Genomic DNA, 26490 nt, shown 5'->3' on the forward strand with positions numbered 1-26490 from the left:
AATTGGACCATGATGAGGCCATCCCTTCCTCCCGGGCAGCAATGTGCACCGCTGCTAGTGCCATCTATACCTCGGGTTCTTCCTCCTCCTCCTTGTCTTCCACCTGCTCCTCCTCCTCCTCCTCTGAAGAGGCTGTGCGCTCTGCACCTTGATCCTCCTGCAGTTCCAATCCTCACTGCTGCACTATGTTGTGCAGCTCTCAGCAAATGACGATGATTCTGGAGATCCTGGCTGGTGTGCACTGAGGGCTCCTTCAGATCTGTCAAGGCATCTAAAATGCATCTTCAGCATGCCTATTGCTTGCTCTATGACACATCTGGTAGATATGCGGTTATCATTATAACACTCCTCGGCCTCAATACTTGGCGTCCTCAAGGGTGTCATGAGTCACGTCTTCAGTGGATCGCCCTGATCTCAAAGGAGCCAGCTGGTAAGACCGTTTGGATGTGCTTAGAGCTGAGGGAGCGTGGACTGGCGCAGCACGAAAGAGTCATGACAACTGCCAGGGAATCTGCCGCACACATGCATGATCATTTTATGGTTGCAAACAAGCTGCACATTGAAGGAGTGGAAGCCCTTGTTCACAAACGCTCCTGGGTGATGAGAGGATGCCTCCATGGCCACATATGTTTGCTGCAGATTCCTGGAAGGAGCCTGAGGTGAAGAAGTTGAGGGTGATGGTGACGTTGACAGCCATTGGTAAGGCATGTACACCAGATCCTCTGGGCAACTGGTCTTCTTCCAGCAAACTACAGATGTCTGCTATGACTTGGCGCAATAGCCTAAGCTTTCTGAAGCATTGCTGTTCAGTCATGTCCAGGAAGCTCATCCTCTGTCTGTATACCCTGCGTTGGGGATATCGCCTCTAGCGTGGTGCACCCCTGTGCTGATCTGATCTCTCTCCTGTGGAGCATCAGGTCGGTGAGGAGAAGGTTGCTTGTGTTGTTGCTGGTGTTGTTTGTTTTGGGGCTCATCTTGGTCTGAATCTGAAGTCCAAGGTGAAACAGCATAAGTGGCACCCGTGCTGATCTGATAGATGCTAGATAAAGTAGAGATCAGAAGCACAATCCTCCAATGTAATGAGAGTGACTTGCAGTGTGGTGAGAGTGGCTTCGGAGATTGCAGAAATCACCCGCAAACTCCTGAAAGCAAAATCTCTGCACAAAATGGTGTCAGCAAGATCCTTTCCCTTAGGCTGTCATTTAATGAAGCAGCACAATGGCCACCGAGCTCTAGCTTTGCCTTCACAGGCGAGCTTCCCGAGGTCCGTGAATCAGTTAAAGTTAAAACCTCATGATAAAAAGGCTATTAAGGGTCTCTCAACGAGCAGTTAATTACCTCAATTAGGTCACCTGCCTCTCCCGAGTGGATCCTTGGCATGCTTCGAAATGTGCCCCAGTTAAATGCGGAAGCCAGCGGGATGACGGTGGTGAGTTCCCAACATGCTGTCAATTTTGGCGCTTTTAACTGCCGACCCACACCCAAACCCACATGCTCTGCAATGTGAAAATTCCGGCCAACGTGTTCTTTTGTGAAAGTAATTTGGTGAGTAAGCAGGGGGGGTTTTGTCCAGGGGCTTCTGGCAAACTTCTGACTGGTTTCAATGCGTTTGCTGCTTGCACTGCCATTATGGCTAGAAGTGGAAGAGGAAGAGCAGGCTAGAATCCAGGGAGATGCAGCCGCAGAGAGCTGAAATAGATGGATGGCAGCTTGCAAGAGGCTTTATCCCATATGAGTATGGAGGCCCCAAACTTCTTACCTGCAATTCACTAACAGTGCATGTGGCGACTCCGCTTTACCAGGGAGGCTGTCATCTGCTGCAACACCTACTGCAGCCCAGCACAAGGTCCTTGCCTGTTGCTGTTAAAGTCACTGTGGTCCTGAACATTTATGGTTTGGTCTGATTCCCGGCTGCAACAGGTGGTATCTGCAACATCAGCCAATTAGCTGTGCTGGTCTGCATTTGTCAGGTAACTCATGCGCTCTTTGCCAAAACCAGTGAATTCATCTCTTTCCCCATTGATGCCATAAAGCAGGAAGACAGGACTCTGGTTTTTGCCAGGATTGTGCCAATAAAGCAGCAAACCCAATTTTGAACTATTTCTGTAAATCAATTCTCATTCCAGAAAATGCAGTGGGATTTTGTGATTGATAAATATTTCATCTCAACAAATATTTTGGTTAAATAGGGTTTTCATTCATTTGATATTTTTGGCATCTGGCCCTATATAGTACCGAAAATAAGCATATTACGGATTCAGGCTTTGGCATTGAGAAATGTTATGGGTCTCAAAACGTTTAGTGTATACAAATTGGATATTAACGGTTCACTCTGTGCAGCTCCTTAAATCAAATATTCACCAACTGGAATTCTTCGATATAAATGGCATATAATTGCTGACAACCTTCTATCCTCTTTGTTTACTGATTTTTTTTTACTGTTAACAAGTAAAAAGGGATAACATTACAGATTTTTTCCAATGAATCACTTGAAATATTTCATATAAACTGAAAATGTACTTTGTACTCCTAATCACTATAATTACATTTTTCTTAAGGGATTTATAACAGGTGGCAAAGATGGTGTTGTTGAACTCTGGGATGATATATTTGAGAGATGTCTAAAGACATATGCTATCAAGAGAGCAGCTCTATCACCTGGCTCGAAAGGTATACCTTAGCATTAGCTTAACTAAATTCACATACTTGTCAATCTTTCTTGATATGAAGCTTAATCATTTTCAGCTACGGGGAGAGTAAATATGGGCCCGAATTTCCTAGGTTTGGGAGGGCCAAAAAAGGGCGCAAGTTGGGTTGTAGGAGCTGGAACCTTTTTTTAATGTCTCAAAATTCTGATTGGTGTGCGGGTGCCTCATGCCAGACACATTGCATTGTGACATCAGCAAAACATTATGACTGGAGGGATGATGTCCCCAGTCTGGTAAACCCCAAGGATCTATCCTTGGCCGCCTCCGATTTCTCATCTACATGCTGCCCCTCAGCGACATCATCCAAAAACACAGCTCCAGTTTCCACATGTACGCTGATGATACCCTGCTCTACCTCACCACCATCTCTCTCGACTCCCTCACTATCTCTAATTTGTCACACTGCTTGTCCAACATTAGAAATGTCTTCCAACTAAACATTGGGAAGACCAAAGCCATTGTTTTGGTCCCCGCCACAAACTCTGTTCCCGAGCCACCAACTCCATTCCTCTCCCTGGCAACTGTCCAAGACTGAAGTAGAATGTTTGCAATCACGGTGTCGTATTTGATCCCAAGATGAGTTTCCCAGCACATATCCACGCCATCGCTGACCTCCTATTTCCACTTCCATAACATCACCCGACACCACCCTGCCACAGCTCATCTGCTGCTGAAACCCTCATCCATGCCTTTGTTACCTCTAAATTTGACTCTTCCAATGCACTCCTAGCTGGCCTCCCACATTCTACCCTCAATAAACTTGAGCACATCCAAAACTCTGCCTCCTAAATTGCACCAAGTCCCGTTCACCTATCACCCTTATGTGTGCTGACCTACCTCCTGGTTAAGCAACGCCTCAATTTTAAAATTCCCATCCTTGTTTTCAAATCTCTCCATGGCCTCGCCCCTCCCTATCTCTGAAATCTCTTCCAACAATATAACCCTCCGAGATGTCTGCATTCCTCCAATTCGAGCATCTTAAGCATCCTCGATTTTAATCACTCCACCATTAGCAGTCATGCTTTCAGCTGCCAGGAACCTAAGCTCTGGAATTCCCTCCCTAAACCTCTCTGCCTCTCTACCTCTCTTTCATAAGAACATAAGAATTAGGAGCTGGAGTAGGCCATTTGGCCCCTCAAGCCTTTCAATAAGATCATGGCTGATCTTCTACCTCAACTCCACTTTCCTGCACTGTCCTTGATTCCCTTAATATCCAAAAATCTATCGATCTCTGTCTTGAATATACTTAAAGATTGAGCCTCCACAGCCCTGTGGGGTAGAGAATTCCAAAAAATCACTATCCTCGGAGTGAAGAAGTTTCTCCTCATCTCAGTCCTAAATGGCCGACCCCTTATTCTGAGACTGTGACCCCTAATTCTAGACTCCCCAGCCAGAGGAAACATCCTCCCTGCATCAATCCTGTCGAGCCCTGTAATAATTTTGCATGTTTCCTCCTTTAAGACACTCCTTAAAACCTATCTCTTTTACCAAGCTTTTGATCATCTGTCCTAATATCTCCTTATGCAGCTCAGGTGTCAAATTATGTTTGATAATGCTCTTCGGTGAAGCGCCTTGGAATGTTTTATTACTTTAAAGGCACTATATCAATACAAGTTTTGTTGTTATCAAAAATCCCACCCATACTGTCTTTCCTGCAGAAAGGAGAAAGTAAGCCTGCAGTAGATGGGTAATTTAAAACAAAATATTGAGATATTTTGCCCAACCGCCCCTCCCCCCCCCCCCCCCCCCCCCCCCAGTGCTCTAAGAATTTCAGGGCCATGTTGTTCTGCAGCCACATTAGCTTTCACTATCTAATTGTGTCAAAAATTAAGGTGGAAATTCAATTGTCCTAATTAAAACAATCATTTTCATGTATGTGTTAATGTTTGGTACCTGTACTATAATAACAGAAGTAATCATGGCAGTTTATAATCTGCAAAGATGTGTAAAGATTTTATTTGCTATAAATCACTTATGATCTCAGGAAACAGATTATCAATAGAAACAAAAGAACAGGCTGTTCAATTAGATCATGGCTGATCTGTACTTCAACCTTATTTACCTGCCTTTGTTTCACATCCCTTGATATTCTTACCTAACAAAACTTTATGGGGCCGAAATTGCACCTTCCCTCAAGGCCTGTTCCCGCCGGAAATCGGCGGCCACGCTGCGGAGTGGAATGACCGCCGATTTTTCGTGTAATGGCTGCCATTTTGAAAGTTCCACTCCTGCGGTATCACGGCGGTGGCCTGCTACCCTCTCCCCTACACTACCACTCTGCTGCTGCCGATCCGTCCTAAGTGTGTCATCACACACCGCAGATGTTCCCCACCACACCTCCCCCCCCCCCCCCCGAAAAAATCTTGCTCCCGCTGCTCGGTGCCACTGACAGCTTTTTCTGTCAGTGCACTGACCTTGGAGTCCTTCTAAAATGGTGGTGCGGCTGCCATTAAAGGGGAGGACCTGCTGCACCATTTATATTTTTTGTCTGCCGACTGCCATGTCGAGCCAACAATTAAGCCCCCGGGTTCAGCCGGGCCGCCAACAGGCAACCTGACACCCCCTCTTGCGTGCCAGGCCGCTGGCCCGGCCAAAACCCTCCCTGGTGGCCCAGTGCACCGAACTTAAAGAATCGCGCAGGCTTTCCCCTTTAAGTGAAGGGGAGAGCCGTGGTGATGCGGCGCAGTGATGACATCATCAGCGCTACTCTGATGACTGACAACAGCAGACATTATACCCGCCCCCAACCTCCGCCCCTCTAGAATGCGAATTTCTGCTCACCGCCGCACATCCACCCCCAATATGACCGACTTCCGGTCCACTGGAAAAAAAAAGCCAAAGAGCGGAATTTCGCTCAAAAGGTCACCGCATCCACCGCGCCGGTAAAAAGAACAGAAATACGTTAGGTGCGCCCCGAGTCCAGCGGTGGGCAATTTCGACCTCTATCACTCTCAATCTTGATCATTTAAATTGACCTAGCACCACAGGTGCTTGGGGGAGAGAATTGCACATTTCCACTACCCTTTGTGTGGAAAAAGTGCTTACTCATTTCAGTTCTGAATGGCCCAGCTTAAATTTTAAGATCGTCTCCTTATTCTGGATTCCCCCACCAGAGAAAATAGTTACTCTGTATCTACCCTATTGAAATCTTTTTATCAATTAGATCACCTCTCAACCCTATAAAATCAGTGCAATACAAACCAAGTTTATGCAACCTGTCCTCTTAATTTAACTCTTTAAGCTGTGATATACTTCTGGGGAATATGCACTATACCCCCTCCAAGGCCATTGTAACTTTCCTGAAGCCCAAAACTGAATGCATTCTCCAGGTGAGATCTGACCATTGCTCTGTATAACTGTGCAACTCGAGCATTATTTCTGCATTTTTGTATTCCAACCCCCTTGAGATAAAGGTCAACAATCCATTAGCACATTTGATTACTTTTTGTAGCTGTGCACTAGCTTTTAATGATTTGTGTATATTGGCACTTTGCTAATCCGCAGCTGCTAGTCTCTCACCGTTATGAAAATATTTTGACTTGACTTTTTTGGATCCATGACCTCACATGTCGCCATATTGAACTCCTTTTTAAAAATTTGCTCGTGGGATGTGGGCATCGCTGGCAAGGCCAGCATTTATTGCCTGTTGCTAATTGCCCTTGAGAAGGTGGTGAGCCGCCACCTTGAAGCGTTGCAGTCCATGTATTGAAGGTACTCCCACAGTGAGTATACTTCTTTGTAGTGGATTGTTACATTTCAGAGGGCAATTAAGAGTCAACCACATTTCTGTGGGTCTGGAGTCACATATAGACCAGACCAGGTAAGGGCAGCAGATTTCCTTCCCTAAAGGACATTAGTGAACCAGATGGGTTTTTACAACAATCCAGTAGTTTCATGGGGCCCAAGTTTCGGGCCACGCCTAGAACGACGCAGCCCTGACCTGGACACCCGTTTTTCAAGCCACAACGTGCGCCTAAAAAAACTTACCTATTCTCTGGCTCCCTGCAGACCCTCTGGAGCTGGGCGCGGCACAGCACAAGCTGTGGGGGGGCGGAACCAGGTCCCTGCGCTGAAAACAGTGCCGGGATCTCTGCACATGCGCGCTACAGTGAACGCGCATGTGCAGTAGCTCCAGGCGCCCAAAACTGTGTGGGAGAGGCCCAAAGCATGCAGCCCCTAGCCTTGGCCGAATGGCCTCACTGGGGCTGCGTCGATAAGGCTGCCTCCCACGCCCAGCTCCTGCTTCCACCGGACCGAGACCCGACCCGACTTGACTCCCGCCCCAACCCCCCCGACCTCCGCTTCCCCCCACCCCCACCCCGACCTTCGCTTCGCCCGCTCCCGACCCCCCCCCGCCCCCGACCTTCCCCCCCCGACCTGCCCAACCTCCGCTCCCGACCTGACCTCCCCCCACCCCGGCCCCGACCCTGACCGACCTCCGCTCCCGATCTCCGCCCCCCCCCCCCCAACCGACCGACCCGCGCTCCCCCCGACCCGCGCTCCCCCCGACCCACGCTCCCGACCCCCCCGGACCCAACGCCACCTACCTGTCAATCCGGTAAATCTAAGCTCAAAGTCTTGGGCCCGGCCCGTTCAGCCTCCCTCTCCTTTCCTTCCTTTCTTTCTCTCTCTCTCTCTCTCTCCCTTCTCTCTCTCTCCCTTCTCTCTCTCCCTCTCTCCCTTCTCTCTCTCTCTCTCCCCCTCCCCCTCCCTCCTCTCTCCTCCTCTCCCCCCTCCCCCTCCCTCCTCTCCCCCTCCCCCTCCCTCCTCTCCTCTCCCCCTCCCTCCTCTCCTCTCCCCCTTCCCTTCCCTTCTCTCCCCCCTCCCTCTCCTCTCCCCACCCTCCGCCTCCCCCCTCCCCCTCCCCCCTCCCCTCCCCCCTCCCCTGTCTCTGATGATACATTCCAGTAACTTCCCCACAATTTACGTTAAACTGTTGAGTCTGTACCTGGTTTCTCCCTCCATCCCTTCTTAAATAATGGGATGATATTTGGAATTTTCAAATCTGAAGACATGGTTCCAGAATCTGGCGATCTTTGGAAAGTTATGATTTAATGCATCTGAAATTTCCTCAACTATTTATTTTAATACCCTGGGGTGTTCCATTACCATCAGGTTGTTAACTAATTCTGGTTTGTTACTCATCATAAAATCTAGGATGGTCTGTTCCCTTGTCAGTTCTAAAATATATTGTTCTAAAAAGCAAGGAAGTTTTGGTAAACCTTTATAAATCACTGGTTAGACTTCAGCTAGGGGATTGTCCCGTTCCGGTCACCACACTTTAGAAAGGGGGCCTTGGAGAGAGTACAGAAGAGATTTACCAAAATGGTACCAGGGAATTCAATTAGAATGTGTGGAGAGACTCGAGAACATAAGAAATAGAAGCAGGAGTAGGTCATACGCCCTCTGGAGCCTCTAGTGGCTCCATGTAATAAGATCATGGTTGAACTTCTACATCAACTCCACTTTTCTGCCCTATCCCATATCCCTTGATTACCATGGTGCCCAAAAATCTATCGATCTCAATCTTAAATATACTTATCGACTGAGCATCCTCAGCCCTCTGGGGTAGAGAATTCCAAAGATTCACAACCCTTTGAGTGTAAATATTTCTCCTAATTTCAGTCCTAAATGGCTGGGGATTGTTCTCCTTCGAGCAGGTTAAGGGGAGATTTAATTGAGATGCTCAAAATTATGAGCGGTTTTAATAGAGTAGTTGGGGAGAAACTGTTTCCACTGGTAGGTGGTCAGTAAGCAGAGGATACAGATTTAAGATAATTGGCAAAAAATCCAAGAGGGAGATGAGAATTTCTTTTAGGCAGTGATTTGCTATGCCCAACAATCCCACATTCTCCCTAGGATGTGAACCCTTGCCCCCAATGAGCTTCGAATTCTCCCGCCTTCCTTCCTGATTGCCTGGCTCCAACATAGCCCCTTCCCTCGCCATACCAAGATCCCATCCTAAACCCCAATCTCTCGCTCCTGATTTCCTGGCTCCATCATTGCCCCCCCACAAAGCTCCCATCCCAAGCCCCGATCTCTCCCTCTCGATTGTCTGGTCCAACATTGCCCCCCTCCACCGCCAAGCCCCCATCCCGAATCCCGATCTCTCCCTCCCAATCGCCTGACTCTGACCCCAAACCTCTCCATCTCTGGAATTTCCAGGTTGCCTCCCCCACTTGTTCTCTGCCTCCCCGTAAATATCGGGGCCAATGTGTTTTCACCTCTGTGCTTCTGGCATCAGTTAATAGCCTTAGGTTCTACATGGTAGTATATCATTACTCGTTTGCACTATTTCATGTAATCGAGCAACACTATTCAATAATAAATTAGTGTTTTTTGGTACACAGATGGGGAACAATATAATTTAAAATATAATTAACAAAAACATTCAGTTTTGTAAACAAAAATCAAAAATGAATTAATGCTAGAAGTATAAGGAGGTGGTTAGAAGAATTTTTCATGCAAAGGGCTAATAGGATATATGAGATGATTTACCACAAATGTGTGATGAAACTATATCAATCAGAACCATTAAGAGGATACAAGTAAATCATTTGAGGAAGACAAATAAAATGGTATGGAGAGTGAACAAAGAAACAGGAATAGAGTAGATAGCTGAGAGACAGAAACAATGGGCTAAATAGGCTAATGTATGCTGAAATTTGTATGATTCCATGGTGTCTTTGCAGGTTTACTTTTGGAAGACAATCCCTCATTACGTGCCATTACATTGGGACATGGACATATACTTGTAGGAACCAAGAATGGTGAAATACTTGAAATAGATAAAAGTGGACCTATGATCTTGCTGGTTCAGGTATTTATTTATTTGCCATTAAAAAGCAGTTACGCCGTTATATTTAATGAAAATTTCAGGTCAATGAATTTTTTTCAATATGTCTTGGATGTTTTCTGCTAAAAATGCAGTACTCAAAGGACGGCTTGAGCAGAGCACTATATAGCTTCCACTTGTTACTTCAGACCCATACTCTCTTGATTTGACAATATAGCTCAGTATTTTGTTTGCTTGTTTAATTGCTGCTCTGAAATGCTGGACATTGTGGGGGTAATTTTCCTCTTTTTGTGTAATTCATATTTAAAAGGTTAATCTCTCCTGATTGGAAATGTGGTTATATCACTTTAATTTCCTGGATCAGTTTATTTGCATAATTATCACAGATCAGGTGTAGGGAACCTGTAGGGAACATACCAGTGATGGGAGTGCAATATTGTACCACTGACCCATTTCCAAATTTTGGGATCGGGGTACTTCCACAGATTGGCAGGCACCTATACAATGAACTGTGCAACATTGATGGTGCTTCAAGTCTGGGGAGGAACTGGCATTGGGACCCTGCTACAGAGTAATGGTGCTGATCAGATGCTGTTTTACTATAAATTATCCCATTTTGTTAATAGGCCAGTTTCTGTACTGCAGTCGATAATTTAGGGAAACTTTGGCATTTAGATTTTAAATGCACTGATGCCCATAGCTACACAGGACACCAAGGGCCCACAGTCATTCCATGTGCCCAGCATTTCTAAGGCTGTTAATGCGTGAATTATGTCGCTCACTCATCCATCAGCTGACCCAATGACCAGTGGAAAGAGAACCTATGTCCTCAGCTGCACTTGCTGAAACAAAATGTCTCTGCAGTGAACTGGGGCGCCCTGCTGCTGCCACAGCTTCTGGAAGATATATTTTAGGTTTTACTGGCGTACTTCATTTTTCATCACCAATATTGCAGCAATGCTCCCTAATGAACGAGCACCTAATGGGCAGTTGTTAATCATGCCATTAAAAAGCAGTTACGACGTTATATGCTGAGTCCAGATTCAGCACTGTTCATGTCAGGAGTATGCAAACATTATACCACTTGTCATGCACTGGGATGGAGAACTTGGTCGAAATCACCCCAACATCTAAATTGTTCTGGAGAAGAGGGGCAAGAGGCAACATGGGAAGCACTCATTTTTGTCAGCAAACATTGACAAATAGACACAACTTAATAAATATTAATGGTTGCAAGTATGCCGTCCAGGGATTGAACCTGCAAAATTCTAGTTCTGCATGACTACTATAGAAGGTAGTGCATTTTGCCATTGAGACTAAAACACTTTTTGAAACATAATTTAATAGACTCACTGTTATTCATAGAATCATAGAAGTTTACAGCACGGAAGGAGGCCATTTTGGCCCATCGTGTCCATGCCAGCCAACAAGAGGCTATCCAGCCTAATCCCACTTTCCAGCTCTAGATCCATAGCCCTGCAGGTTGCAGCACTTCAGGTGCACATCCAAATACTTTTTAAATGTGGTGAAGGTTTCTGCATCTACCACCCTTTCAGGCAATGAGTTCCAGACCCCCTCAACCCTCTGCGTGAAGAAATTTCCCCTCAAATCCCCTCTAAACCTTCTACCAATTACTTTAAATTTATGTCCCCTGGTTGTTGACACCTCTGCTAAGGGAAATAAGACCTTTCTATCACTGTATCTAGGCCCCTCAATTTTATACACCTCAATGAGGTCTCCCCTCAGCCTCCTCTGTTCCAATGAAAACAACCCCAGCTTATCCAATCTGTCCTCATAGCTTAGATTCTCCAGTCCAGGCAACATCCTCATAAATCTCCTCTGTACCCTCTCCAGTGCAATCACATCCTTCCTGTAATCCGATGACCAGAACTGCACGCAGTACTCTAGCTGTGGCCTAACCAGTGTTTTATACAGTTCAAGCATAATACCCCTGCTCTTGTATGCTATGCCTTAGCTAATAAAGACAAGCATTCTGTGTGCCTTCTTAACCACCTTAACTACCTGGTCTGCTACTTTCAGAGATCTGTGGACATGCACTCCAAGGTCCTTTTGTTCCTCTACCCTTCTCAGTATCCTACCATTTAATGTGTATTCCCTTTCCTTGTTAGCCCTCCTGAAATGCATTACCTTACACTTCTCTGGATTAAATTCCATTTGTTACCGTTCTGCCCACCTGACCAGTGGATTGATATCTTCCTGCAGTCCACAGCTTTCTTCTTCATTATCAACCACACAGACGATTTTAGTATCATCTGTTGATTAAACCACTTAACTATAAGGAGAAAATAGCTGTATACAAACATATGAAAATGACTGGTAGGAAAAAACCTACTGGTCTATCCTGTCTGTCCCATATAATCGTGATGTCATGTGCATCATAATACATACACTACGCACCCCGCCTGAAAGGAGAAGTGAAAAACCATAATAGAAACCCAGGCCAATTAGGGCAGCAATCCAGAAAATTCCTCTTCGACCCCCTTAGCCAATCGAAACTAGTCCAGAACATCACTATGGCCCTGATTGATGTTGTTATATGGTACCTATCGACTATGGTTTACACAGAAAGCACTGGAAATAAAGCAGATGGCCGACAACCATGATGTGCAAGGATTCTTCATGCAGTCAAGGCCACTTACGGGCCAAGGCCCCACCCCACTGCTGGCCAAGAACGGGGAAACACTCATCAAGGACACCTAGGCAGTCAGGGCCTACTGGAAGGAGCACTTTGAAGATCTCCTCAATCGAGACTCTGCCTTTGACTCGAGTGTTCTCGACTCCATCCCGCAGCATGCTACCCGCCACCACCTCAGTGAGACCCCAACACTGCATGAGGTAGAAAAAGCCACAAGACAGCTTAAAAACAACAAGGCTACGGGTGCGGACAGAATCCCTGTTGAGGCATTGAAGTATGGCGGAGAGGCACTGCTGGCACGAATACACGACCTCATCTCTCTCACCTGGAGGGAGGAGAGCATGTCGGGGGATCTCAGAGATACAGTAATCGTGACCATCTTTAAAAAAGGGGACAAGTCTGACTGTGGCAACTACAGGGGAATCGCTTCTCGGCCTTTTGGCTAAGATCTGCATAACTAACCTGACCAGCCACCATGACTTCCGGGTGGTTTCTCCCTGGTCAGGAAGGTATATGCTTACATTTTTGTAAACAGGAGGTGGGTGGGATTGGTGACCCATCCACCTCCACGGAGGTGTGTGGGGGACCTGACCCATCCACCTCCATGGCACGAACCTGGTATTGCAGTACTTCCAGGAACGGTGCAGTGGCTCTAGGCCTTTTGGCTAAGAGCATTGGCGCAGAGTGATCCTTGACTGGTGCAGGGTGACCTCTGGCGTTTGACAAAGAATTGTAACGATTGGATAACGATTGGACATGAATTTAAAAAAAAATTTAATAAAAAAAAAAAAAAAAAAAAAACTACAGGGGAATCTCCCTGCTTTCAGCCACTGGGAAAGTCATCGCTAGAGTCCTCCTCAACTGTCTTCTTCCTGTGGCCGAGGAGCTCCTCCCGGAGTCACAGTACGGATTCCGTCTCCTACGGGGCACAACAGACGTGATTTTTGCAGCGCGACAGCTACAGGAAAAATGCAGGGAACAGCGCCAGCCCTTATACATGGCCTTCTTCGACCTTACAAAGGCCTTTGACACTGTCAACAGCGAGGGTCTCCTCCGTTTCAGATGCCCCCAAAAGTTCGTCACCATCCTTCGCCTGCTCCAGGATGATATGCAGGCCGTGATCCTTACCAACGGATCGATCACAGACCCAATCCACTTCCGGGCTGGGGTCACACAGAGCTGCGTCATCGCCCCAACTCTCTTCTCAATCTTTCTCGCTGCCATGCTCCACCTCACAGTCAACAAGCTCCCTGTTGGAGTGAAACTAAACTACAAAACCTGTGGAAACCTGTTCAACCTGCGCCATCTTCAGGCCAGATCCAAGACCACCCCAATGTCTGTCATCGAGCTACAGTACGCGGACGACGCCTGCATCTGCGCACATACAGAGGCTGCACTCCAGGACATAGTCGACGTATTTTTTTGTTGTTAAATTGTTAACCTGTGGAATTCCCTACCGCAGAGAGCTGTTGATGCCAGTTCATTGGATATATTCAAGAGGGAGTTAGATGTGGCCCTTACGGCTAAAGGGATCAAGGGGTATGGAGAGAAAGCAGGAAAGGGGTACTGAGGTGAATGATCAGCAATGATCTTATTGAATGGTGGTGCAGGCTCAAAGGACCGAATGGCCTACTCCTGCACCTATTTTCTATGCTTCTATTTATTGAGGCGTACGAAAGCATGAGCCTTACGCTAAACATCCGTAAGACAAAGGTCCTCCACCAGCCTGTCCTCACCGCACAGCACTGTCCCCCAGTCATCAAGATCCATGGCGTGGCCCTGGACACCGTGGACCACTTCCCATATCTCAGGAGCCTCCTATCAACAAGAGCAGGCATCGACGATGAGATCCAACACCGCCTCCAGTGTGCCAGTGCAGCCTTCGCCGCCTGAGGAAAAGAGTGTTTGAAGACCAGGCCCTCAAAACTGTCACCAAGCTCATGGTCTACAGGGCTGTAGTAATATCTGCCCTCCTGTATGGCTCAGAGACATGGACCATGTACAGTAAACACCTCAGGTTGCTGGAGAAATATCACCAACAATGTCTCCGCAAGATCCTACAAATCCTCTGGGAGGACAGGCGCACCAACATCAGCGTCCTCATTCAGGCTAACATCCCCAGCATTGAAGCACTGACCACACTCGATCAGCTCTGCTGGGCAGGCCACATAGTCTGCATGCCAGACACGAGACTCCCAAAGCAAGCGTGCTACTCGGAGTTCCTTCACGGCAAATGAGCCAAAGGTGGGCAGCAGAAACGCTACAAGGACACCCTCAAAGCCTCCCTGATAAAGTGTAACATCCCCACTGACACCTGGGAGTCCCTGGTTCATGACCACCCTAAGTGGAGGAAGTGCATCCGAGAGGGCGCTGAGCACCTCAAGTCTGAACGCCGAGAGCATGCAGAAATCAAGCGCAGACAGCGGAACGAGTGTGCGGCAAACCAGTCCCACCCACCCCTTCCCTCAACGACTATCTGTACCACCTGTGACAGAGTCTGTGGCTCTCTTATTGGACTGTTCAGCCACCAAAGAACTCACTTCAGGAGTGGAAGCAAGTCTTCCTCGATTCCGAGGGACTACCTATGATGATGATTGGTTTACCACGTTACAACAGTGACTACACCTCAAAAGTACTTCGTTGGCTGTAAAGCGCTTTGAGACGTCTGGTGGTCATGAAAGGCGCTATATAAACGCAAGTCTTTCTTTTACCTCTTGTACAAAGTGATTTCCACCCTAACCAAAAACAGGTCCAGCTCTTGCTTGAAGAAATTCAACGAATCAGTGTTCATCGCACAAGTCGGCAGTCTGTTCCACAGGTCCACTATTTTCTGGGAAAAGAACCACCTCCTAATATCTAACCTAGTTCTAACCTTCTATAACTTAAGATTGTGACCCCCTAGTCTTCTACTTTTTTGGAAGTTTTCCTAATAATACTTTTCTTGAATCATTTTTGGTTATTACTTGCTTTAAAGTTGCACCATATAAAGAGGCAATGATGGGTATTCTTTTTGAAAGTTCCAAATTTGCTGGCAACAAATGGAGATGCAAATGAACCACAAGGAATTTTAACATCATCCTTCACCACCATCACTTTGTGAGGGCCTGTCTTCACTGCCTCCACTTCACAAGACAGGCTGCCATCTGCTGCATAATGGCCTGAACGCACTGGTGAATCTAGCAAGTCATGCAAGGTGCGGCACTAGATAGAGCTTAGAATAAGGTGACAGCATAGTGAAGCTACAACACGTAGAGAAGCATTCTATAGACAGCACTAATTAGTCCCACAACAAATGATCAGAACAAAGCTATGTAGTCTTACCACATCCAATCAAGAATGGTTGTGCAGTCAGGCAACTAAGAGGAGGAGAGGCCACATGAGCATTCCAGTCCCGAACCATGACAGAGCCCAGCATGTGTGTGCATGAGACCAGCCAAAAATGTCTAGTGGCCGATCTTACTCGGTCTTCTCCAGTGGTTCCATCATAGGTGCAATTGTCCAACCAATTCGGTCCACTTCACATGATAAGAAGTGACTGAGTGCAGTGGAAATAGCAGAGATTACTGTCCCTGACAACATTTTGGCTGTAATGCTGTAACCCTGTGCACCAAAACTAGTCACCTCCTAGCCAAGCTGTTCCAGTGCAGCAATAACATTGGCACCTACCTGACAAAGTGGAATCAAGAAGAAAACCTGCCAGCGGAATCAGGAAGATGGTTATTGGAGGCCAATCATCACCACCCAGAACTTTGGTGCTGGAATTCCTCGAGGTAGTGTCCTATGCACAACAATCTCCAGCTGCTTATTCAGTGACCTTCCCTCAATCATAAGCTCAGGAGTAAAGCTATTCACTTCAGCTCTGCTGATAATGAAGTAGCTCATGTTAGCCAACAGCAGGACCTGAACAACAGCCAGACTTTGGCTGAGAAATGGCAGGTAACATTTGCACAATATAGTGCTAGGTAATGACTGTCTTCAACAAGAAATGCCCAACCAGCTCCCTATGACCTCCAGTGCCACCACCGTTGTCAAGTTCCCCACCATCGACATCTGGGGAATCACCATTTACCAGATACCTAACTTGACCAACCACATCAATAGTGTGGCCATAAGAGGAAAGCAGAGGCTGGGTACTTTGCAATGAATGGCTCACCTCAGAGTCTCTCCAGCATCTACAAAGCTCAAGTCAGGAGTGACAGAACACTCATCATTTTGCTGGATAGATGTAGCTGCAACAACACTCAAGAACCTTGATAGTATCCAGCATAGAGCAATCCACTTCATCAGAGCCCATTCCACGAGAGTAATAATCCACCTCTGCACCGCTGGTTCAGTGTGACTGCAGTATATACTATCTACAGAATGCATTGCAGCAACTCACCAAGCTTACTTTGACCACACCTCCAAGCTTTGTGACTTATACCACTGAGAAATGCAAGAGCAGCATCATTATGGAAACACTACCAAGTCACATATACTAATGTGGACATTTGTCGTAATCTCACAATTCAATACCTAATATCATTCTGAAAGCACCATCACCAAAAGGACTTTAGCAGTTCAAGAAAAAAGCCCAGAATCTCCTTGGGAAAATTAGGCATGGGCAGTAAATGTAGGTTTACTAGCATTATCCACATCCCAAGAACAAATTTTACAAAACACAACCGTATCCGAGATGGTTCTTCCCAAGCGGTCAATTTTACCATAGCATGAAGGTTTCATGAAATTACTCCTTGATACCTGTCACATGAAACAAACTGTTGTGCACACATGTCTCAGAGAAGTGATAACGGCTATGTTTGCAAGAAAGAGTCAGACTGAATACTGTGAGCTCAAAGTAAAGTGTGACCTTAGTCTTTTATTGCAAGTCTCCAGAGTGTCTCTCCAACCTGTGAAGCCTCCTAAATACCTGTGCTCCCAAGGGATTATGGGATCCCTTGGAACTCCAGGGGATGAGCCCTCTGGCGGCTGTACAGAGTAAATACAAGTATACATATATAACAACACTCTCCCCTCCGCACCCCCCCCCCCCCAACCCCACCCCCAAAGTCAACAGTGTAACTATTTACAATGTGAGTCGATCTGGCACCCTTCTTGTCCTGGTTGATCGTCTCGGTATGAAAGCTGGTGTTGTTGAATCATTTGTTGGGCCCACGCTGGGCTGCTGTGCTGTTGTGCAGCTGGTCCTGCTGGGCTGCCTGGTGTGTTGGGCCCTGCAGAGCTGCTGTGGATGATGGGCTGTGCTTCGTGGTCAACCGTGGTGCCGGTTGCCACTGGTGTGTATGTTGGGGGATCAAAAAAGATAGGGTCCAAGGTGGGTTACTCAGGATAGTCCGTGAATCTGAGTTTGATTTGGTCCAAGTGTTTCCGGTGAATGAGTCCATTTGAAAGTTTGACCCGGAACACCCTGCTCCCCTCTTTGGCCGCGACAGTGCCGGGAAGCCACTTGGGACCTTGTCCATAATTTAATACAAATAAAGGATCATTGATTTCAATCTTGCGTAACACATTTTCGCTATCATGGTATGCACTTTGTTGAAGCCGCCTGCTCTCTACCTGTTCATGTCGATCAGGGTGAACTAACGAGAGCCTTGTCCTAAGTGCCCTTTTCATGAGCAGTTCAGCAGGTGGGATCCCAGTGAGTGTGTGGGGTTTTGTGCGGTAGCTAAGCAGGACTCGGAATAGGCGAGTCTGCAGTGAGCCTTCAGTTACCCTCTTCAAGTCTTGCTTGATGGTTTGCACTGCTCTCTCTGTCTGACCATTGGACGCTGTTTTAAACGGGGAAGATGCGACACGTTTGATCCCGTTATGGGTCATATATTCTTTGAACTCAACACTGGTAAAACGTGGCTCGTTGTCGCTCAACAGGACAGTGGATAACCCGTGAGTGGCAAACATGGCCTGCAGGCTTTCAGTAGTGGCAGTGGACATGCTAGCCGACATTATCTCAATTCAATCCACTTGGAGTGCGCGTCTACAACCACAAGGAACATTTTACCCAAGAACGGGCTTGCATAGTTGACGTGTACCCTAGACCACGGTTTGGAGGGCCAAGACCATAAACTTAGCGGCGCCTCCTTGGGTGCATTGCTTAACTGTGAGCATGTATTACATCTGTGAACGCAGGACTCTAAGTCCGCATCGATACCAGGTCACCACACGTGGGATCTGGCTATCACTTTCATCATTACAATGCCTGGGTGGGTACTGTGGAGGTCATTGATGAAGGTGTCTCTGCCCTTCTTGGGGACCACTACTCGATTGCCCCACAGAAGGCAGTCTGCCTGTATAGACATTTCATCTTTGTGCCGCTGGAATGGCTTTATCTCTTCCTGCATTTCCACTGGGACACTGGACCAGCTCTGGTGAAGCACACAGCTTTTGACTAGAGATAAGGGGTCCTGGCTTGTCCAGGTTTTGATCTGCCGGGCAGTGACGGGTGATTGCTCACTCAAATGCTTCCATAACCATGGCTAGATCTGTGGGCTGCACCATTTCCACCCCTGTGGTGGGCAGTGGCAGCCTACTGAGAGCATCGGCACAATTTTCTGTGCCTGGCCCGTGGCGGATGGCGTAGTTGTATGCGGACAACGTGAGCGCCCATCTCTGGATGTGGGCCGATGCGTTGGTATTTATCCCTTTACTCTTGGAAAACAGGGATATTAGTGGCTTATGGTCAGTTTCCAATTCAAATTTTAGCCCAAACAGGTATTGATGCATTTTCTTTACCCCATAGACACACGCTAATGCTTCTTTTTCAACCATGCTGTAGGCTCTCTCAGCCTTAGACTGACTCCTGGATGCATAAGCAATTGGTTGCAGTTTCCCGAAATCATTAGCTTATTGCAATACACACCCGACGCCATATGATGACGCATCACATGCTAGTACCAAACGCTTACATGGATCATACAACACACGCAATTTGTTTGAGCATAACAATTTTTTCGCTTTTACAAAGGCATTTTCTTGGCTTTTTCCCCAAACCCATTCGTCCCCTTTTCGTAGTAAGACATGCAGTGGTTCTAGCAGTGTGCTGAGACCCAGTAAGAAGTTACTAAAGTAATTCAAGAGTCCCAGAAACGACTGCAGCTCCATCACGTTCTGTGGCCTCGGTGCGTTCGCAATTGCCTCAGTCTTCACGTTATTGGGCCTGATGCCATCCGCCGCAATCCTCCTTCCCAAGAACGCGACTTCAGGCACCAGGAAAACGCACTTCGAGCATTTTAACCTGAGCCCCACATGGCTGACTCGACTAAGAACCGTCTCCAGGTTCTGCAGGTGCTCAACTGTGTTCCGACCTGTAACCAAGATGTCGTCCTGGAAGACCATGGTGTGCGGGACCGACTTCAGTAAACTTTCGCCGCCACTGATCGGATTCCAAACGGGCATCTGTTATAAACAAAAAGACCTTTGTGCGTGTTGATGCAAGTGAGGGTCTTTGATGATTCCTCCAGTTCCTGCGTCATTTAGGTTGAAGTCAGATCCAGTTCGTGAACGTTTTTCCTCCTGCTAGCGTTGCAAAGAGGTCGTTGGCCTTTGGTAGTGGGTATTGGTCCTGCAGGGAGAAACGATTGATAGTTACTTTGTAATCGCCACAGATTCTGACGGTGCCATCTCCCTTGAGGACTGGGACAATAGGGCTGGCCCACTCGCTGATCTTGATCGGTGAAATTATGCCCTTTCTTTGCAGCCGTCCTAGCTCGATCTCTACCCTTTCTCTCATCATGTACGGTACTGCTTTTGCCTTGTGATGGATGGGTCATGCCCCCGGAATTAGGTGGATCTGCACTTTGGCTCCTTGGAATTTCCCGATGCCGGGATCAAACAGCGAAGGAAATTTGTTTAAGACCTGGGCACACGAAGTGTCGTCAGCGGGCAATAGCGCTCGGATGTCGTCCCAGTTCCAGCGTACCTTTCCTAGCCAGCTCCTGCCGAGCAGTGTGGGACTATCGTCCTGTACCACCCAGAGTGATAGCTTGTGCACCGCTCCATCGTAGGAGACCTTTACGGTAGCACTGCCGATTACAGGAATCAGTTCTTTCATGTAAGTTCTTAGTTTCGTGTGAACTGGAGTTAAGACTGGCCTTGAGGCCTTGTTGCACCACAATCTTTCGAAAATCTTGTTGCCCATGATGGACTGGCTCGCGCACGTGTCCAGCTCTATTGACACCGTGAGTCCATTTAGTTCAACATTCAGAATTATCGGGGGACAATTCATGGTGAATGTGTGCACCCCATGTACCTCTGCCTCTATCTAAGGCTCTGGTTCGTCGTGATCCTCCATGGATCTGTCCTCCTCTGCAACATGGTGGTTTGCAGGTTTAACAGGCTTAGCAGCTCACCTGCACACTCGTTGGAGGGGTCCCATTGTTCTCCAGCCCTTGCAAACATACTCTTTGAATCGGCATGAATGGAAACGATGATCACCCCCGCAGCGGCAACAAGGTGTTAATGGCCTTGCATTCATCAACCTTGATGGTGGACTCTGCGTCATCTGCAGACGTGCAGCTGCAGGCAGGTGTGACCTGCCCCGTACATTATGATTCGAAAACAACATCACTTTGTTCACAGTACTTGTGGCAGCACTTGTGTGCTGAGAGATTTGCTTAGTATTGTCACTGGTGGCAATGAACGCCGCGGCTATTGCTATGGTCTTACTCAAGGTTGGGGTCTCCACAGTCAAAAATTTGTGAAGTATGGTTTCGTGGCCAATGCCAAGTATGAAAAGGTCTCTGAGCATGTGCTCCAAATGTCCTTCAAATTCACAATGTCCTGCAAGGCATCTTAGCTCGGCGACATAACTCGCCACTTCCTGGCCTTCAGACCTTTTGTAGCTATAGAACAGTTACTTCGCCATCAGAACGCTTTCCTTCGGGATCAAATGCTCTTGGACCAGTATGCACAAATCGTCGTATGATTTCTCCATGGGTTTCGCTGGAGTGAGCAGATTCTTCATGAGGCCATACGTTGGTGCCCCACAGATGGTGAGGAGGATTGCCCTTCAGTTGGCAGTGCTCTCTTCCCCATCTAGCTCGTTGGCCACGAAATATTGGTCGAGTTGCTCCACAAACGTTTCCCAATCATCCCCCTCTGAAAATTTCTCCAGGATGCCCACTGTTCTCTGCATCTTTGGGTTCGCTATCTGTATCTCGTCACCAGTTATTGTGTATGGAGAGTCAGACTGAACACACTGAGCGCAAAGTAAAGTGTGACATTAGTCTTTTATTGCAGGTCTCCAGAGTGCCTCTCCAACCTGTGATGCCTCCTTAAATACCTGTGCGCCCAAGGGATTATGGGATCCCTTGGGACACAAGGGGATGAGCCCTCTGCTGGCTGTACAGAGCAAATACAAGTCCACATATATAACAGATAATACCTTCATCATTTTTCCTGTGGGAAGAGTCATCAGCTGGACAGAACGCACAGCGTTTTATCAGCTAGCAGGGTTCCTTCAAGTAAACTAGCACAAAATATGAAATCAGATAGCAAGAGTTTCTATAGGTATATAAAAAGGAAAAGAGTAGTTAACGTAAATGTTGGTCCCTTGGAGGATGAGACCGGGGAGTTAGTAATGGGGAACATGGAGATGGCAGAAACTCTGAATAAAAATTTGCTATCAGTCTTTACGGTAGAGGATACTTACAATATTCCAACAGTGGATAGACAAGGGGCTATAGCGGGGAGGAACTTAACACAATCACAATCACTAAGGAGGTGGTACTCAGTAAAATAATGGGACTAAAGGCAGATAAATCCCCTGGACCTGATGGCTTGCATCCTAGGGTCTTAAGAGTAGTAGCGACAGGGATTGTGGATGCATTAGTTGTAATTTACCAACATTCCCTGGATTCTGGGGAGGTCCCAGCAGATTGGAAAACTGCAAATGTAACGCCTCTATTTAAAAAAGGAGGCAGACAAAAAGCAGGAAACTATAGACCAGTTAGCCTAACATCTGTGGTTGGGAAAATGTTGGAGTTCATTATTAAAGAAGCAGTAGCAGGACATTTGGATAAGCAAAATTCGGTCAGGCAGTCAGCATGGATTTATGAAGGGGAAGTCATGTTTGACACATTTGCTGGAATTCTTTGAGAATGTAACAAGCAGGGTGGATAAAGGGGGACCAGTGGATGTGGTGTATTTGGACTTCCAGAAGGCATTTGACAAGGTGCCACATAAAAGTTACTGCACAAGATAAAAGTTCATGGGGTTGTGGGTAATATATTAGCATGGATAGAGGATTGGCTAACTAACAGAAAACAGAGAGTCGGGATAAATGGTTCATTCTCTGGTTGGCAATCAGTAACTCGGGGTGCCGCAGGGATCAGTGCTGGGACCCCAACTATTTACAATCTATATTAACGACTTGGAAGAAGGGACTGAGTATAACGTAGCCAAGTTTGCTAACTATACAAAAATGGGAGGAAAAGCAACGTGAGGAGGACACACAAAATCCGCAAAAGGACATAGACAGGCTAAGTGAGTGGGCAAAAATTTGGCAGATGGAGTATAATGTTGGAAAGTGTGAAGTCATGCATGTTGGCAGAAAAAATCAAAGAGCAAGTTATTATTTAAAGGGAGAAAGATTGCAAAGTGCCGCAGTACAGCGGGACCTGGGGGTACTTGTGCATGAAACACAGAAGGATAGTATGCAGTTACAGCAAGTGATCAGGAAGGCCAATGGAATCTTAGCCTTTATTGCAAAGGGGATGGAATATAAAAGTAGTGAAGTCTTGCTACAGCTATGCAGGGTATTGGTGAGGCCACACCTGGAATACTGCATGCAGTTTTGGTTTCCATATTTACGAAAGAATATACTTGCTTTGGAGGCAGTTCAGAGAAGGTTCACTCGGTTGATTCCGGAGATGAGGGGGTTGACTTATGAGGAAAGGTTGAGTAGATTGGGCCTCTACTCATTGGACTTCAGAAGAATGAGAGGTGATCTTATCGTAACGTATAAGATTCTGAGGGGGCTTGACAAGGTGGATGCAGAGAGGATGTTTCCACTGATGGGGGAGACTAGAATTAGGCGGCATGATCTTAGAATTTAAAACTGAGATGAGGAGAAATTTCTTCTCTGAGGAATGTGAATCTGTGAAATTCGCTGCCTCAGAGCTGTGGAAGCTGGGACATTGAATAAATTTAAGACAGAAATAGACAGTTTCTTAAACGTTAAGGGGATAAGGGGTTATGGGGAGCGGGCAGAGAAGTGGAACTGAGTCCATGATCAGATCAGCCATGATATTGAATGGCGGAGCAGGCTCGAGGGGCCGTATGGCCTACTCCTGTTCCTATTTCTTATGTTCTTATGTTCTTATGTAAGCACAAAGAGTCACACATGACACTGGTGTGGACATAAAGGGGGAGAAATTGGGCTACATTGCACCTCCCGTTAGTAATGGGGCACAAATGAGTTTGCGACCGGGTGTGGCTAGAACAGCATCTCCCGCTAAGTTCAGTGGTGGAGGTAACATGTAGTGCCCTGTTCTGCTGCACCCAGCAATTGTGACATCATCGCCGTGCGCAGCGCCCCGGAACGAAAATTGTCCCTCTCCCCCTGGTTTAGTGCCTGGTGCTGACACGACAGCTTCTGCAGTTGGTTTTCAGTCGGATGTCCGCTGGAGGAGCGTGATTGAAAGGCGCTCGCATCCGGTGAAGTTTTAGTCAGCCAATAATGTTTCCTTCTTAGTTTCAAATAGGCAGACAGACGTTTCGGACGATTTGAGCGATTTGCAGTTGAAGGAGTGTTGTGGCTCTTAAAGATTCCTAACTTTCATTCAGGGCAAATTTGAAAGTCCAGCTTTTATATCGTTTCATGGGGGTTGTGCTGGCACTGGACCTCGTGCTCCAATGTCACCGTCCGAGGCAACTGAGGCACAGAGAAAGACAGCAAAATGTGGCCAGAAGGAGGAGGGCCAACAGCGCTATCAACAGGAGCCCTTACACTCGCAGGGTATTCTGGCAGCAGTTCTCCGACATCAATTTCAATCAGGAACAGTGTGTTTGAAGGCTGTGCTTCAGCAAGGACGTCTGCCACCTCCTGCACCAGACCTCGAGCCTCAGACCAGGGTGAGGATGGCTCTCTCAGTGGTAGTCAAGGTCACCATCACGCTCAATTTCTACACCAGTGCATCCTTCTAATGTACAACAGGTGACATCTCCAATATCTCCCAGTTTGCCGTACATTGCTGCATCTGTGAGGTCACAGATGCTATCTACAGAAGGAGGAGGGACCACATTTCCTTCCACATGATCAGACAGAAGCAACACGAGCATGCATGTGGCTTTGCCAGGATAGCGAGTTTCCCCATGGGTGCAGGGCGCTATTGACTGCACCCATGTCGCTTTGCGGGCACCGCATAATGATCTAGAGGTATTCTGTAACCGCAAAGGCTACCACTCACTTAATGTGCAGTTGGTGTGTGACTACACATGCCGAATCCTCACTGTCAATGCCTGCTATCCTGCACCAGACAGGTGTGCCAGATCTCTTGTAGGCCCCACATCAAACTTGCGCTGGCTGCTTGGAGCCAAGGGCTATCTGCTCTCCACCTGGCTCATGATTCCCCTCCGCAACCCCAAGACTCCTGCCCAGTACTCATATAATGAGAGCCATGCTGCCACCTGGAACATCATTGAGCAGACCATCGGAATGCTCAAGCAATGGTTCCGTTGCCTTGACTGCTCGGGAGGAGTCGTCGGACTTGGCTGAGTGGGTATCCATTTTCGTTGTCATCTGCTGCATGCTGCACAACCTGGCCATCATGAGGGTGTAGTTATTGCCACCAGCAACGATGGAGGAGCAAGACACTCAATCGGCTTTCTGCAAGGGCGATCCGTGAGCACCTCATCAAACTTCGGTTCCAATGAATTCCATGCCAATTCCTGGTTGGTCTGCACATCGCCATCATTACATCAATTTCTCATTTCATACCAGAATCCCCAAATTGAAATGAGAGAAAGCATCAAATATGCAACAGTCCAATTCAATTCTTATCAGAAAACATTAACCACATATATATATATATGTGTGTGTGTGTGTGTATGTATGTATGTATATATATATGTGTGTGTGTATATATGTATGTGTATCTCTCTATATCTCTATCTATATATATATATATATATATCTCTATATATATCTCTATATCCTTGTGCAAAACCTTATATCCCCTCTTAACACTGCCTTTACCTATTTTACTGCTCCTACATATTGTCTTCCCAGTGGCTGCAGCACAGTTGGTGGAAGGCTGCTGAATGTCAGGTCCAGAGACTACAGATGGCCTTGCAGGATGCCCTCGACCAGTTCTGGGCCTGAAAGGCCTGGCTGTAGACTGCACCACCTCTGGCTGGGTGGCAGCAGTCTGGCCTGGCTGGATGACGAGTGCAATGGTGGAGTGGCAGTGGTGGGATCAATGCTGTCATCCTGAGAGAGGACAGCAGGTTCCTGATCCACTGCCACACCTCAGGGGCAGCACCTCAGCAGTCCTGCCAATCTGCTGGAGCACAGATTGGTGGCCTGCAGCGACACCTGCTGCGACAAAGAAATAAGGATTTTCATCTGTAGTTTTCCTCAGTTGACTGTGGTGGACCCAGCGACGATGGTAGCAGTCAGAGCTCACGTGGCATCCAGCTGAGACTGCATGAGAGCAGTCTGAGTTTCGATGCCAGCAACCATTGTCTGCATTACAGCACTAAGACATTGCGTTGCTTCCACCTGTGCTGCAATGGAAACTGTCAATTTGCCCGTGACATGTGTCATGAAGTCTGGATCCCCACGGTCTCTCTGGGAGTCTACCATCATCTGCAGACTGGAAATGATGGGCTCCATGGTGTGCGCAGAGATCTGTGCAATGTTGGAGGCAGACTTCTCCACGCTCCTTACCATTGTGGAGAGGCTCTCGGGCACCCTTGCCATTGCACCTATCATCTCGGAGTGCATGGCCATCACCCTTGTTGTGAACGCCTCCCCATCGAGGTCCTCATCTGATTCCTGAGCAGCAGAACTCGCACGCAAAGTCTCCCTCCAGGGATCTGGCCTCCGAGCTACCCTTTTCCCTTGGCCTTGCTGCAGCCCGCTTGTCCCCAGTGCTTCACCCAGTGCAGACCCCTCTACTAAGCTTGCCTCTAACGAATGCACAGTGCCAGTCTCTGAGATGGTGCCTGCGGGTGAGAGATGCGGTGACGCGGTGCTGGTGTCCTCCTCCTTTTCTCCTTCGTCATTCTCATTGGGGAGCTCAGGGACAGGCTGGTCATCTGCTGGCTGATTATCTGAAAGCATAACGGTATAAGACTTATGTTTAGGTGAGGGCAGGGCGGCAGGAATGGAG

The 26490-nt window shown here is 47.4% G+C and overlaps 1 protein-coding gene and 1 pseudogene across 9 annotated transcripts in view; both read left to right on the forward strand.

Moving 5' to 3' along the window:
- Nucleotides 1-26490, forward strand: part of LOC139273131 (echinoderm microtubule-associated protein-like 6) — an 816712-nt gene that overhangs the window by 407183 nt on the left and 383039 nt on the right. For all 9 annotated transcript variants that reach the window (XM_070889552.1, XM_070889554.1, XM_070889555.1 and 6 more), the window contains 2 exons: nt 2559-2670; nt 9401-9528. In XM_070889552.1, the coding sequence (XP_070745653.1) occupies nt 2559-2670; nt 9401-9528 (240 nt within the window). The remainder of the gene's footprint in view (nt 1-2558; nt 2671-9400; nt 9529-26490) is intronic.
- On the forward strand, nt 12583-12812 carry LOC139274354 (U2 spliceosomal RNA; annotated as a pseudogene).

Source organism: Pristiophorus japonicus, chromosome 9, assembly GCF_044704955.1.
Source record: "Pristiophorus japonicus isolate sPriJap1 chromosome 9, sPriJap1.hap1, whole genome shotgun sequence".
Classification (NCBI taxonomy): Eukaryota; Metazoa; Chordata; class Chondrichthyes; family Pristiophoridae; genus Pristiophorus; species Pristiophorus japonicus.